The sequence below is a fragment of the Urocitellus parryii genome, chromosome 4 (genome assembly GCF_045843805.1).
Source record: "Urocitellus parryii isolate mUroPar1 chromosome 4, mUroPar1.hap1, whole genome shotgun sequence".
Lineage (NCBI taxonomy): Eukaryota > Metazoa > Chordata > Mammalia > Rodentia > Sciuridae > Urocitellus > Urocitellus parryii.
The window spans coordinates 201,978,437-201,992,989 of NC_135534.1; the positions used below are offsets into that span (position 1 = coordinate 201,978,437).

Genomic DNA, 14,553 nt, shown 5'->3' on the forward strand with positions numbered 1-14,553 from the left:
TTTCTTCTATTTCTGGGGGTAGGAATGGAAGACATTAGAAAAGGGTGCTCCTGTTGGCCGAATGAAGAGCAGAGTGAAAGAGGAAGTCATTAAAAGGACCCCTTGTGCAAGAAACCCACTTGACTTGGAGATGTTCAGACACACCTCTTCCTGTACAATGATTTAAAAAATGTTTTAAATGCAGGCCGTCGGTGAGACATCCAGCTCTTGGCCCTGGCCAGGGACAATAGAAAGGATGTCACCATGGGAGGGACCCTGGCAAGGCCTGCAGAGGCATCTGGTGTGGCCAGAGGTGTGATGTCAGGGGTGCCCGACCCCTTGCCTTTCCCACCAGGGCGCGAGGTGGCAGGAAGGCGGCTTCCCTCCATGCTGCTTCTCCCGGACACCGTGGACAGCAGCAGCTTCTGGCCTGTGCATGCCAGGCAGGCACTGTACGGGGGATGGGAGGGGAGATGGGGCCCTTCAAAGCCAGCAGAGACTCTTCCAGGTCCAGGAAAACCTGAGCGCAGGTCTAATTATCAGCAGAAACCTACACTTAATATTAAGAAATGGAGAGGCCACTCTACCGGGAGCAGCATGGCCCGAAGATGTCTCCACATCGTCCCAAGACCCATTTCTGAAATCAGAGGTGCTGGGGTGTGTTGAGGAGGAAGGCTCCTGAAGAGGAAAGTGACAGCCTTGGACACACAGCACCCTGCCCTCGTTCCTAACTCAGTTACTTCCTTAACTATCCTCAGAGCAAATGCACTCATTTAAACAAATGGCATAGTTAAAACTATTGACTAAGCCTTAAACATTTCTTCTGAGAAATCGAACCATAGCTTTTCCAATCTGCCTGTTCAATATGGGAACAGATTTTAAAGAGAATAACATAATCAATCTCCACCCCAAAGAATGGTCCATCATACCAACCATGATAAAGAGTACACCTGTTTATTAAAAGGAAAAAAAGAAATATACACTTTTGTTCTTCATTTGCTTTAAGAAATTTGATCAAGTTGCAAGGAAATATCTGGCATGGCTATGTACATCCTCGGGCAGGGTCATCGGGCAGTGAAGGCGGCTGGACAGCACATGGTTCTGCCAGGGGGTGGTCTGGCCCTGGGCATTGTTACTCAAAGCCACCACCAATCAGGCTGCAGTTCCCTGGCAATGTCCCCTGTCCTCCAACCTAGATGCCCCCTGGCCCCACCCCCTGCCCAAGAGCCCACTGACCCTGTGCCCATGAGTTGGCCTCCCCCAGGCACTGCAGAGCACGGGGTGGGCTCTAGGGCCACCTGGCCCTGGCAGGCAGCTCAATCTGTGGCAACAGATTGAGGCTGGGGGCCAGTGTCACTGCTGCCCTGATTTCTTCTCCTTCTGGAAGCTGAAGCTTGTACGTCTGTTCAGTTTTCTTTGTTTTTGAGCAAAATATTCAGCCCGGGCGGTGCTTGCTCGTGATTCCAGGATGTAGTTAACCTAGGAAGCAAGAGGACACAGCTCTTCACTTGCCAGCATGCTGCTTGCCTGGGGCAAAGCAGGGCAGGAGGAAGGCCCACTCTGGGCTGGGTGCAGGTGCTTTTGTGTGGCTGGACTCCCAGCACCCAGCACGCTGGCAGGAGGGATACGGTCCTGCTCTGGTTCAGGCTCCTCTGTCCCCGAGTGCTGGGGCTTCTTGATCCCAGCCCAAGTGCCCACCCCCCCTTGAACTGAGCCGCCCCAAGGTCTGCCCTGGCTGTGGTTCTGCCCTTGCCTGCTCGGACTTGCACAGAACCTCCGAGCTTCACCTTCCATAGGAGACAGACGAAACCATTGCGGGGAAGACAGAGCAAGACAGGGCTCTCCATTCAAACCCCATCAGCTTCCAGCACTATTTCCTTTAATGCTCGGGGGCCTTGAAGCCAAGGCTCATTCAACCTAAAGGAAAGGGAGGCGCCAAAAGGAGACTGAGGGGGCTGAAGTCAGGGCCAGAGCCGTGAAGATGCTCAGCCGTCTGCTGCTCTCTGCACTCCCCTTCGGGGGTGTGTGTGTCTTTCAGGGTCACATGAGCAGCACCCACACTGCACAGAGCCTCCTCAGACACCGCCTGCTGTCACTGGGCTGGGCTCTGAGTGAACACCATGGCTTCTCTGAGCCCTCACGTTTCTACAAGTTATAGAAATAGAACTAGTTTCTAGTCTAGAAATAGAGTAGAAACCCAAGTCTCCTGGCGAGGGAAGGCAGCTGGCACCATGCTGGTTCTACTCTGAGGGCCACTTGTCCTGGGCCTGGAGGGAGGGGCCTCTGAGAAGCCAAGAAGGAACCAGAGGCTCTGGAGGAGACAGCAAGAATGGCAGTTGCAGGACCCAGGCTCTGACACTGTCCCTCCTAACTTTCTGCTCTGATCGTCACCAGCAGCAGGCGGGGAGGGCCGGTGTGTGGGTCCAGAAGGCCTGACACGCTCGGCCACTGCCTCGCCAAGGAACCAGCTGAGAGCAATAAATCATGAGGCCTGCAGGCCGGGTGCACGTCTGGGACAATGCAGACAATGTATGGAAACGGGAGGTTTTATCATTTTTAATAAAAGCAATCTTTGGATTATATTGTTTGCACACTCAGCCAACCTAGAGTTTTCAGTATAGTTTTGGCACATGCAATTTGACAAAAGCATTTTAAAATGATCCTTAACAAGCCAACTATTTCCTAAATTTATTATCTTCAGTGCTTTGTGATAATCACATAGATAATTTTAATGGAAGATTAATGTAATAATCAAAAGATAAAAACGCCCTTTGGTCTGCCATTAGATGGTTAATATGCTGTGGCTTAAAACTTGCACAATTTTATGCACTATAGAGTGTTTCACTTTCAATGCATTTTACAGCTTAAGGCATAAAAATATAGGGAGTTTTCATGGTCAATAAAGCCACAGCGTCCGTCACTCGATCACGAGAAGAACCTGATTTGAAGAGCCCAACGATTCCTCGGAGATTCATCTCCAAGCCTACAGAATCAGGGACCACACATGGCTTAGCTCAATTACGTTCTGGTGGAATTAGGGCAGCTCTACAAGTCCTCAGGGCCAGGTTCAAGTTGAGGCTCCACTCTGATGTGCTTTGTGGCCTTGAGCCTCCAACTCCTCATCTATAAAATGGGGACAACATCCACATTCTGCAGGAGAGTTGGGAAGATTGGATGAGATAACGAACATGAAATATGTGTAGTCAGTCTCAAAAAATTGGGAGATGTTAATATTTCTATAAGGGGCGAGACACGATGAGGTGAAGTGACGGAGAGCATCAGCTCTTCCTTCCTCTCACCTCTCCTTGTAACCTGTCCTCTGATGAAAGCTCTCATTTCATGTAAAACTCCTGAGAGAGACTGACCCTGCAGAGCCTCTAAGGGCAACATTTCTGCTAAATTCCTGGGCATGGGGCTGGGCTCTGTTAGCCAGTGCTGGTGCCTGCCCCGACACCATGGGAATGTGGCTAAGACCAAGTACTCCAATTGCCATAAAAATCAGAAGTGGGGGAAGTGAAGTTTAATCTTCCATCAGGACCACGATCATTAGCTCTGAGTAAATCAGGCCTGGGCTCGCTGCGACTCTGCTGGAGTCTTCTGCATGATGCAATATTTTTACAAACATTTTGATATGAAAACAGACATTTTAGGGGAGGCGACAGGCCTCAGGGATTTTGCAGAAAAGCATCTGCTTCCAGGGAGCATTTGGTCCTGTAAAATGATTTCTTTGCACTTGATCTTCCACAGTCTCATATTGAAGTCATAAACCTGTGTTTCTGTCATCAATCTGCTGTTGTGAAAATTATTTTGATGTCAAACACAGGATTATAATTTCACTAGAATCCTTCTCAAGTCTTGAATATTTTAATGCTGGCTATAAAAATAAGTCCAGTCCCTGACGGGGTACTGGAATATTTCTTTACCTACTCCCCAAACACTTGGCAGTTCCTTGGGCTGTCTTGTGATGATCTCAGCTTGCTGGTGGCCACAGTGCCGGGTGGGTACATTGTTCTCACTTTCTGTCTGAGGGAGGCTTGGTCAAGGTGGTCATGAATCTCCCACCTTCCATTCCACTGACCATCTCGCCCTAACTATCCTCCCAGCAGCATGAGGCTTCTGACTTCTCTCCTGCTACTTCCAAAGACCTCCGCAGTCATGGGACTTGAGCTCAAAATATGCCTGAGAAGCGATTCCATTTGGTTGGAATCTCCCATTCAATTCTTTAAGGCTACACACATCTGGGGGATTAGGAACATAAATTCTGGAACCTGTTAAGCCTAGGGTCGAGTTCTAGTTCTGCTAAGAGTCACCATCCTGGCTAAGTTACTTTTCTTTGAGCCTCATCACCCAGAAAATGGGAACAATTGGATGTGCCTGTCTCGTGGCCCTATGAAGGACCAACCAGACTGGGTCTAAGAAGCCCCCGGCCCAGGTCCTGTACAGGGCAATCCCTCAGCATATCTTCACGGCTTCAATTGTCACTGCCTGATTGATGAGTCTCCTCTTGAGAAGAGAATGGACCATGCCTAGAGAGTCCTGGCATGCGGCATCTACTCTGCATGCTGGCAGCCCTTTGGTGGGGTGGGGCAGCATCAGTACCATGACCCCACCTCATAGATGGGAAAACCGAGGCTCAGAGAGTTGGGGTCACACAACCAGAGCTAAGGGAGTCAATTCTGGTTCAAACCCCTCTGCCTGTGCCCTTCACAGGTTGCTAGACACTGTGCCTTCTCTCACGTCATTCAGGTCCTGCTCTCCCCGACTCCCATCTACCTGGTACCCTGTGACTATAATCATCTTTTGTGAATTTTCTGTTTCATTCTGTCTCCCCTGACAAAGGCAGGGCTCTCTGGGGACAGGGACTGGCCTGTCACCATGGTATCTGGAGCTCAGGGTGGACTGCTGAGGTTGGTAAAGCCCAGTAGGAGCTGGTGCGTTTCAACAGGTGCTGATGGGCACCCCAAGCACGATGAAGCCTTTTCCCAGCAACTGTCTCCTTGGGTCTGCTCCAGGGGCCTGAGGAGCTGCTGCCAGGGCTCAGAGGGAGATAAACAGTACGTGGAAGGACCACAGGGATACAGGAGGAGCAGGACCATTAGGGGCTGGGAGGCAGCTGAAGGGGGTCCTGCTTCAGCTAGGCTGACATGGAGCTGCTGACCTCAAGGCCTGGCTTGGGCCTGGTGCGCATCAGCAGGGCCACCAGTTCCCTCATCTACAAAACTGGGCCCAGGATCCAAGTCCTACTGGGAGGGAAAGTGGCTGAAGTCAGGCCAGACAGGGCACAGGCAGGAGCATTCGACCCGTCCCTGAGTCAAGGAGCACTCACCTTGAGCACGATTTCATTGATGGTAGCAGCGTCAGACTCAAAGTAGAGGTGTTTATAGTCATGATTGCTTAGATACGTGAGTTTAAATATTGCATGACCTGGAGAGACAGAGAGAGGGAGGCAGTGATGAGGGTCCCATGAGTGTTCCCCTCACCATCCCGACTGGAGGGTAGGTGGAGGCTGGGCAGATGTCCTGTTCCTGGAGTGGCTGGTCTTCACGTCCCAGGCTGGGTGTAAAATGGACAGTAAAGGAGAACAGACTGAGTGGCCAGCCGGGCCTGCTCCACTCTGGAGTGTGTGCAGGCAGTGCCACCCCAGGAAGGCTCCTACACAGGCTCTGCATTACCACGGGGCTGCTTCCATAGGATAACTGTGTGGAAAGGGAATATTTTTAAGGTAGAGCCAGCTGACCCCAAATTATTACTCTGGAATTGCACTGTTTAAAGTCAAGTCAACACAGCAGGCAGGGCAGGGCCAACCGCAGCCCCTTCCTGGAGCTTCTGCTCCACGGCCTGGGCTCCTAGAGGAGCAGGAGTCCTGCTGGAGGGGTTCCTGGCCTTGTGTCCCAGATGGAAGCCGTTCCCAAGGGCTGCTGGTCACTTCTGCCCCAGAAGGATGGACAGGGTACGGCTCTACAGACCATGGGTGGCGCCTCACAGAGCAGGTTGCCTGAGGGGCCAGCTCTTTTGACATAAATCCCACCAAGTCCAACTCCTTCCTGTTTCCCACCCCTACAGAATAACAGTGTCATTTCTGGGCCTACTCCATGTAGCCTCATGTCCCCATGTCCCCACAGGCAGCCTGTGGTGCTGCCCTGACCTCTGCACAGGCTCTGTATCACCTCGGATGCCCTCTTACTGACCTTTGTGCAAAGGCCTTGCTGGCCCTTGGTGACCTGGCTCAAATGGTGCCACACTGGGTGAGTCTTCATAGACCATGGCCAGGTGGAGGCCTGCCCTGCTGCATGTGGCTTGTTAAGGAAACCTATTTCTTGTTTTGCCACACCTGCAGCCATGTCTGCGCTTCCTGTGCTTGACCTCTGGGCCAGACACAGCAACCAGATCCCTCCTCGGAACTGAGACAGATGCTGGCCTGCCTTGAGACTCTTGGTCTCAGCCCATGTGAAGGTCCCTTATCTGCATGTGCTGTCCTTGGGTTCTGGGAGCCTCAGCAGCTCTCTAAGAACTAATTCTTTATTCTTAGCTATTTTGAAACTGGTTTCCATTATTGGCACCAAAAGAACATTGTCCAAGAGGGACATGTCATTGATGCTCGGCAAACCTGCCTAAAGCCAGGAGCAGGGGGGTCCCATATCCACCTGCGGCCAGCCTCCTGCATCAGCTAGAAACACTTCCCCTGGTCTGCTCCAGTGGATCTTAGTGCCTGAAGATTAAAATTCAGCATATCCTTCCAGCAGACCTCCTCATTCGTTGTCCTTTTAATTGAAGAAGTGGCTGGTCAGTTATTAATTAATAATATATCACCCATATTACTGTAAGTTCACCTCTTTCCGGGAGAAATCTTGGAGACTTTATTTACAGTAGCTAATTTTTCAGATCTCCAAAAATAAACTGATATATGCTGTACATTTGTGGCCAGAAAAGTTGAGCTGCTGGTATTTTATCCTGGAAACATCATTACGATATACTAATTGTGACTATAAATCGTATATTGAAAAAATTAGCTGATAATTTCTTAAAAACCCCACTTTCAGTCACTTGACAAATTTAGCCTGATTCTAAATCATGGCACTAAAAGTCACAATGCTTGACTGGAAGCTAATCACTGTTAATATATAAATTACTTATTTCTGATAAGGGAGTGAACCTTACTTAAATCGGGGTGTGTGTGTGTCTGCAGTCATCATCATAGAACACTGGAGTCTTGCTGGTGACATCACCATGTGGAGGAACAATAGAGATACCTTTGTTGGCCATCTATGAAGGACACAGGGCTGTGAAGGACGAACAGAGACAACCCCCGCAGGAGCCCTTACTGCTGACACATGGCCATGACAGACATAGATACCAGAGCCTAGAGCTAGAAAGGACCAGAAGGTCTTAGGGAGGCCCGCAGACCTGAAGCTTCGGGGTTCACTGGCCCCTCTGATAAGTGATCTCATGCACGGTCTACACCACCTGCTCCTGCTCGTCACTGACAAAACTAAATATCAAGATGCAGGGAGCATGTTTGCCTGGAAAGCTGAGACACCATTAAAGACAGTCTGGGACTTTAGGTATAGTCAAACCTAAAAATGGCATTTGGGATGTGCAGCTTGCATGGGCCTGGGGTCTCAGGAAGGATGCCTGGATACTCTCCCCTTGGGGCTGTGGCACCATGGAGCCTGTCAACTGCAGGCTCAGAGGGGAGAGGGACAACAGTCATGTGGAAGAAAAAAAATTATCCCAAACCAAGTCTCCTGAAAGGTCAGCTGACCCCATGCCTGTGCTCTGTATTTTGCTGTGCACGGGGGGCTGTGGGTCCCTTGCCTGTCCCCTGTGTTCATTCTAGTGTCCGGCTGAGGGAGAGGAGCAGGTAGAATGAAGAAGAGCCATCTCATCTCTGATGTGCTCTTCCCTCCCAGTGAAACCGCTCACCCCACCAGCAGGGAATGGAGGGGTCCATCTGGAGTGCTGTGTTTGTACCAAAACAATTAAAGTTGTCATTTAGTAACCAGGCTAAGGCTGGTGGACAGCCACAGCAGTGGAGAGCCAGGAGCAAGAGCCCTGGGGTATAAATCATATATTGAAAAAAATTAGCTGATAATTTTTTAAAAATTAGCTGATAATTGTCCCTTGAGCCTAGTTCAAGGGCAGCAGCCATGTTTTCACCCATGCTAGACACCACAGGACAATGGGGAGCTCATTCCCAGGAGCTCTTGCTTGAAGGCCTGCTGTTTTGATGGATGCCCAGGAGGGCAATTTTACTCAGTCCAGGCTCTGCCAAGAGCACAGGCTAGTGCAAGGGACAGGAAATGAACACAGATAGTCCAGTGTAGTGAGCACTAGGGGGAAGGTGAGCACAGGGAGCTGCCGTGGAGACGCGGAGGTAGAGGTGGCTGGCTTGGAGTGAGGAGGGCCCTCAAGGACAGTTTCTTGGAGAGCTGACACTTGAGCAATCTTGGAGGACAGGGTGTTAGCTGAGTGTAACAAGGCAGGGGCCACACAGCAAGGACACAGCACTGACAAACTGGCTCTGTGGGAGCCCCCGAGTAGAGCAGGGTCATGCATGATGGGCAAGTAGGAGGTGACATGGGAAAACGCGAGCTTCATGAGCTGATAGGGCCACTAGTGTGTTCTGAGCAGGCAGTAAAATAAACGGGAGAACTGTGTTTCCGGATGTTCCCTGGACCCCTGGAGGCAGCGAGACCAGATGCACAGTCACAAAGGTAGGTGTGGATGTGGTTTTGATCTTGACAGGCGCAGGAAGCGTGCTGAAAAGGGACTGCTAGAGGACCACACAGAAGAGAACATGGCAGAACTGTGGACTTCTCCATCAGAATAACAGCTAATCATCAGAACTCACACTGTATAGCTTTAACCAATCCAAACCTATACAGTCAAACTTAACAAGTTAATTCACCACTTGCTGAAAACAAATCTGTCAATAAACACAAGTGCTACGTGCTAAATATTTTCTAGAAGTGTCAGGGAAGATGGAACAAGCTGCACGTGAACACTGATGAACTGAGTAAGAAGAGTCTGTGTCACCCTCTGCCAGCCTCAGTGTCTCCAGGTCACCTTGGGAAGGCATAAAGAGGGCTCAGGCCACCTTCTTGGCTGCAGCCCACTAGGGCATCTGTCTCGGGGCATTAGAGGGAATCAGGTGGGCAAGTTACCCTCAAAATTTCAAAGAATACCAGCAATTTCATAGGAAAGGGGTAAGCCACGGGAGCACAGTGCCTCTATCAAAGTGTCAGCTGAGAAAAACTGTATATATCAAAGTCAATATTCCACTTAGTTCCAATTAACTTGCCTGGACTGTTAAATTCTGTTTGGAAATTAAGGCAACCCTGGAAACCTGACATGCTGAGAATAAAAACATGAACCCTGGAGGTAGAGTTGGGGTGAGCTCCACCTGTGGGGTTTCGTGTCATCACCTCCACACATATGATTACAACTACACGATGTATGCACATTACACCTACACATGCATGAATGTGTCTATCTCATATACATCCCTGGGCTCAATGGGTGGTGGTAATTCGTTACAACTGTGATGGAACTGATACTTGAAGATAAAATGCTCATTACTTTAAAGATTTTGATTTTAATTTGTCCTTGTCTGAACAGTCTAGCTTTTACAGTGCTGTAGGAATAAAATGCAATGTAACATGGTATAAATGTGGCATCTAAGTACTGGTCACACACTCAAGGAAGACACTGAAACTATACATCTGCTTTTGAATATTGAAATGAAAATGTGGATATGCAAAAATGTATTTACACAAACATATTTTTTTTTCAAAGTAAACCAGAGAAGATGGAATCTAACACTGAGCAGAAACCAATTAGCAACACGAATGTCAGAAGTGGAGACGTTTGAGCTTCTGTGCTTTAATTTATCTTCTGCATTATGCATTTGAAACAGGTTCCTCAGGCCCTTGCAGGGGAGAAGCCACCCTAGAAAGACTGCTCGTACCTAGAAATGGGGCAGCTAAGGCTAAGAGGACAGCGACTTCGACACCCCCTGCCAAAACAGTGCTTAGCTTCCCACTGCAGATTGTGGACAGAAGGGTCCCTTAGCATACTTGGTGGCACTGTGGCTGGTAATGACTAGTCAAAGCTGGGGCTTCCAAATGAGCCTGAACCCACCTTTGTCTAAAATTCCTTGTCAAGAACACCAGAAATAAACTTGAATTTCTTTCTGCTTCAATTAAAAAAATTACATGAAAAATTGCTAGAAATACCCGCCACATTTCACTCCAAGATCCTAACATTGGTACACAAGGACATCACGGTCACTTTTCTAGCTGTCCTCATGTTTTTCACATGGTTGTAATCATTTTATTCCTACAGCATTGTATACTAAAATCTGAGCTAAATTTCTTTTAAACTTAACATTTTATCATACCCCTGCCTCTGCCGCAACACAGTCTGTCTCTACAACCATTTCTGTTGCAGGGGATGGAACCCAGGGGTGCTCTACTACTTAACTACATCCCCAGCACTTTTTGTTTTTTATATTGAGACAAAGTCTCACTAAAGTTTGGCCTCAAACGTGGGATCTTCCCGCCTTAGCCTCCTGAGCAGCTGGGGTTAAGGTGTGCACCTACATACTTGGCCCTAGCCATCTCTTTCAATGGCTGCACTTCACTCCAGTATGGAGATGTGCATCATAGTTCATGCTGCTGACTCCCGGGCATCCGGCTTAGCATAAATGGCCAGCATCATAAAGAAGGCCACGAGGAATTTTTTTTTAAGCATTTCTCAATTCCTTTATAACAGGCACGATACTTTAAAAAAAAAATGAATTTCTAGGGTCTGATTTTTCCTGATCCCCCTGGTTTGGAAAGGGTGTGGGAAACTCCCATTGGGCTTCTTGGGAGAAACTGATGGAGGTGTACTTTCTTTGGGAAAGGCTGTACTTCTGTAGGTGCTTGTAGGAAAGGCTGGGCTGGGTCTCTCTGGTCTCGGAGCTGAACACGCATGCCTTCTTGGGCCTCGCTGTGAGCATCAGCCCTGAGTTGCCTGCAGAGCTTCAGTTCAATGTAACTCAACTGGCAATTCAACTGCTGCTCCTCCCTGAGCATCCAGAAGCAGAGGCGGAGGGACTATAATGACCTCTCTGACTGTTGGAGCAGCTGCATCTGACTTATTTATACTTCTGCCTGTACTTTTCAAACTCGCTCTTTGGTTCTTTCCTGTAAACATAATTAAGTCTAATTATAAAAACTCCTACAGCAACGTGATTTCCCCCCTTCCTCTAATATAGTGAGAACACTCCTGCTAAGGCCACTACACCCTCAATGTTGAGAGCCCCCGAAGAACCTTCTTAGCTGTATCCGATATTTCCTGAAGACCCCGTACCTGGGTTTCCACCCCGAACCTGGGTTTCCACCCCGTACCTGGGTTTCCATGGAGCCACAGCCACCTGGTTCTTCAGGCCAGTTCTCTTGCCAGTTTCTGTTTCCTCTCTGTCTTCACTCCCTCCTTCCTGTTAATGGTGATCCTCCTATGTTCCACCTTGCTCTTTACCTCTTCTAACTTTACTTGTATCCTCTGTCAAGTTTGCCCCTTGGATTTTAATTACTACTCAATATGGAATCTAAAATCTCATTAGTGGGGCTGTGGTTATAACTCAGTGGTAGAGCACTTGCCTAGCATGTGTGAGGCCCTGGGTTCGATCCACAGCACCATATAAAACAATAAATAAACAAAATAAAAGTATTGTGTCCAGCTACAACTAAAAAATAAATGTTTTAAAAAATAAAAGTATAAAAATTACAATTACAAAAAATTATTAAAAAATAAAACCTTGGGGCTAGAATTGTAGCTCAGAGGTAGAGTGCTTGCCTAGCATGTGTGAGGCACTGGGTTTGATTCTCGGCACCACATATAAAAAAAATAAAAATAAAGGTTCACCGACCACTAAAAAATGTATTTTCAAAACAAACAAACAAATAAAACCTCATTAGTAAACTTTCTGTACTCAAGTTACATTAAAATCCATTAGTTGGGTTTCACACTCTGAATCTTTTTGTAACATCGTGCGGTAGTCTGGGAAATATTGGTTTACTAAGCTGTGCTGACTTTCCAGATGTTGAAATATTTTATTATACACCATCAAAAAAAATTACCTTCATCAATAGCACCACTGATGCCCATCAGAAAAGTCTTTAAGCAACGAGAAGCCAACCTCACAGTGATGAAAACTAGTTTTCACCCGAAGACTTGAATTTCATCACTGGCACAGAGCACTGTCACTTGTTTTTCTTGAAGTGATAGGTCCACTTCCTTTACTTTAAAAAAAATGTCTGCCAAAGACTCAATTTTGGATAACCATAGTTTGTCAGTCATTCTTTCAAATAAAAATAACTTTGTAAGTGTTTTACCTTAAGAAACAAGAATTCTACTTCTCTATGCAGCAGAAATGCTTCTATGTACTTCAGGGAGTGAATTAAGAACAAAGGTTTAGGGGGCCTTTTGATGATTTCATTGAAGGCTAAGCTGTTTCAATAACCAAGTATTAACTAATTCTTAAGCTCTTATTCTTAAGCTTTTGAAAGTTAGCAAAAAATAAGTTCTGTATCTGGAAATTTCCTCCATGGAAGGAACTCAGACTGTGACAAGCTAGAATTTGCAAGTGTTCTATGTGAGGCTAATTAACAATAACAAGGCCTCATCTATCCAGAATCACCTGCATTTAACCAGCTCTAGGAAAAGAGGCCAGATAAGTAAGCATGGTTGAAGTTTGTTAAAAAGACTTTATAAAGCCTGAGTTGATGCTGGGCTAGTCATCTACGAGAAAGAAGCACAGACATCTGACTGTTTGGCTTTGTGTCAGTGGCAGAGAGAAAAGCACAGCCTGTTATCCTTTCTATATAACTTTGGACAAGCGGCTCAACTTCTTTGAGCCACAGTTTACTCACTTGATGGGTGGGAATAATATCTGCCTCCCAGGGTTATTAGGAGTACACAATGCTAGGGTAAAGTCAAATGATCTTGAAGTTACATAACAAAATAGCTCCAAGAGTTACGTGACACATGTGAAGCCTTGGAACACTGCCTGATAGGAGAGGGCCCCTTTTTCCTTCACTTTCTAAGACAAACTTTTTCTATAAAGGGCCAGAGGGTAAATATTTTAGGTTTTATGAGCCAAGGGGCAAAATTAAGGATATTTTATAATACAGGTCTACTATGAGGATAGTGGTTTTGTTTTTTTTTTGCCTTAGTTGAGGGATGATATTTTACCTAAATAGAATTCTAAATCAACTGTTCCCTATCATGAAATCAATTGCAAATGTTCATCTGCAAAAAATCATTTTTATCTTACAAGACACGAAAACAGGGGTTGGGTTGGATTTGGCCTGTGGGCCAGTTTGCCAATCCTTGCTCAGAGGTTTCACTTGCTCAATTCCTTTCTCTTGGTTCATTCCATACAGTTGCTAACAGTGACACTTCAAGCACTCTTAATTTCTGTGTAGATTTGGGTTCCCATCTGGTATTTTCCTCCTCTAGCCTTTAACATTTCTTGTAGTGAAGGTTTAGTGGTGACAAATTCTTACATTTCTTGATTGTATGAAGTGTCTTTATTTCAACTTCATTTCTGAATGATATTTCACTGAATATAGACTTTCAGGTTGACAGATTTTCTTTTAGCATGTCGAGATGCCACTCCATTGTCTTCTGGATTGCATTATTTCTGATGGGAAGTCAGCAATCAATCTTATCTCAGTTCCTCTACATAGCATATCTTCTCTCTTTGGCTGCTTAAAGATATTTCTCTTTGTCACTGGTTCTTGGAAATTTGATTATGATGTGCCTTAATGTGTTTTTAATATATATTTATCCTGCTTAGCCTTTGCTGGGCTTCCAAGAGTGGCGGTTTGATATTTTTAACCAAATTTTGAATAGTTTTTCTACTCCCTGACACCGTAAATACGTATATTAGAACACTTGACATTATTCCACAGGGTCTATTCTTTTCATCCACTTTTCCTTCTGTGTTTCAGTTAGAATAGTTTGTATTGTTCTGTTTTATGAGTCACTGATTGTGCTGGCAGATTCTGAAGTGGCTCCCATTGATCCCACCACCTGCTCTTCATGCTCCTATGTAATCCTCTGGTATTGTTTATGGGCTGGACTTATAGTGGGTTTCTTCTAATTAGATAAACGATTTGACAGACATGCTGGATGTCATTTCTGAGATGAGGCTATCAAGGACTGACTTCTTCCTTGCTACCACCCTCTTGCTCTTATTTACTTTGATGAAGCCAACTACCATCTTGGGAGCATCCCTATGGAGAGGCCCATGTGATAAGGAACTGAACAAACTCAACTCTGCCATAACCCCTCTGTGAGCCTAGAAGCAGATTCCATCCCAGTTGAACAAATGGCTCAGGCTCTGGCTGACATCTTTACTGGGTCTTATGAGGCTATGCTAGATCCCTGACCCACCAGACTATACCATAAGCCAACACCAAATTTGGGGGCAATTTGTTATGTAGCAATCTCTCTCTCTCTCTCTCTCTCTCTCTCTCTCTCACACACACACACACACACACACACACACACACACACACACAC

The 14,553-nt window shown here is 46.7% G+C and overlaps 1 protein-coding gene across 6 annotated transcripts in view; it reads right to left on the bottom strand.

Annotated features, from left to right (window-relative positions):
• Positions 1-914: 914 nt before the first annotated feature.
• The window catches only part of Mapkap1 (MAPK associated protein 1), a 230,800-nt gene continuing 217,161 nt past the window's right edge, over positions 915-14,553 (bottom strand). For all 6 annotated transcript variants that reach the window (XM_077797105.1, XM_026386354.2, XM_026386351.2 and 3 more), the window contains 2 exons: positions 5,306-5,403; positions 915-1,458 (listed from right to left, as the gene is read on the bottom strand). In XM_077797105.1, the coding sequence (XP_077653231.1) occupies positions 1,333-1,458; positions 5,306-5,403 (224 nt within the window). In that variant the 3' untranslated portion in view covers positions 915-1,332. The remainder of the gene's footprint in view (positions 1,459-5,305; positions 5,404-14,553) is intronic.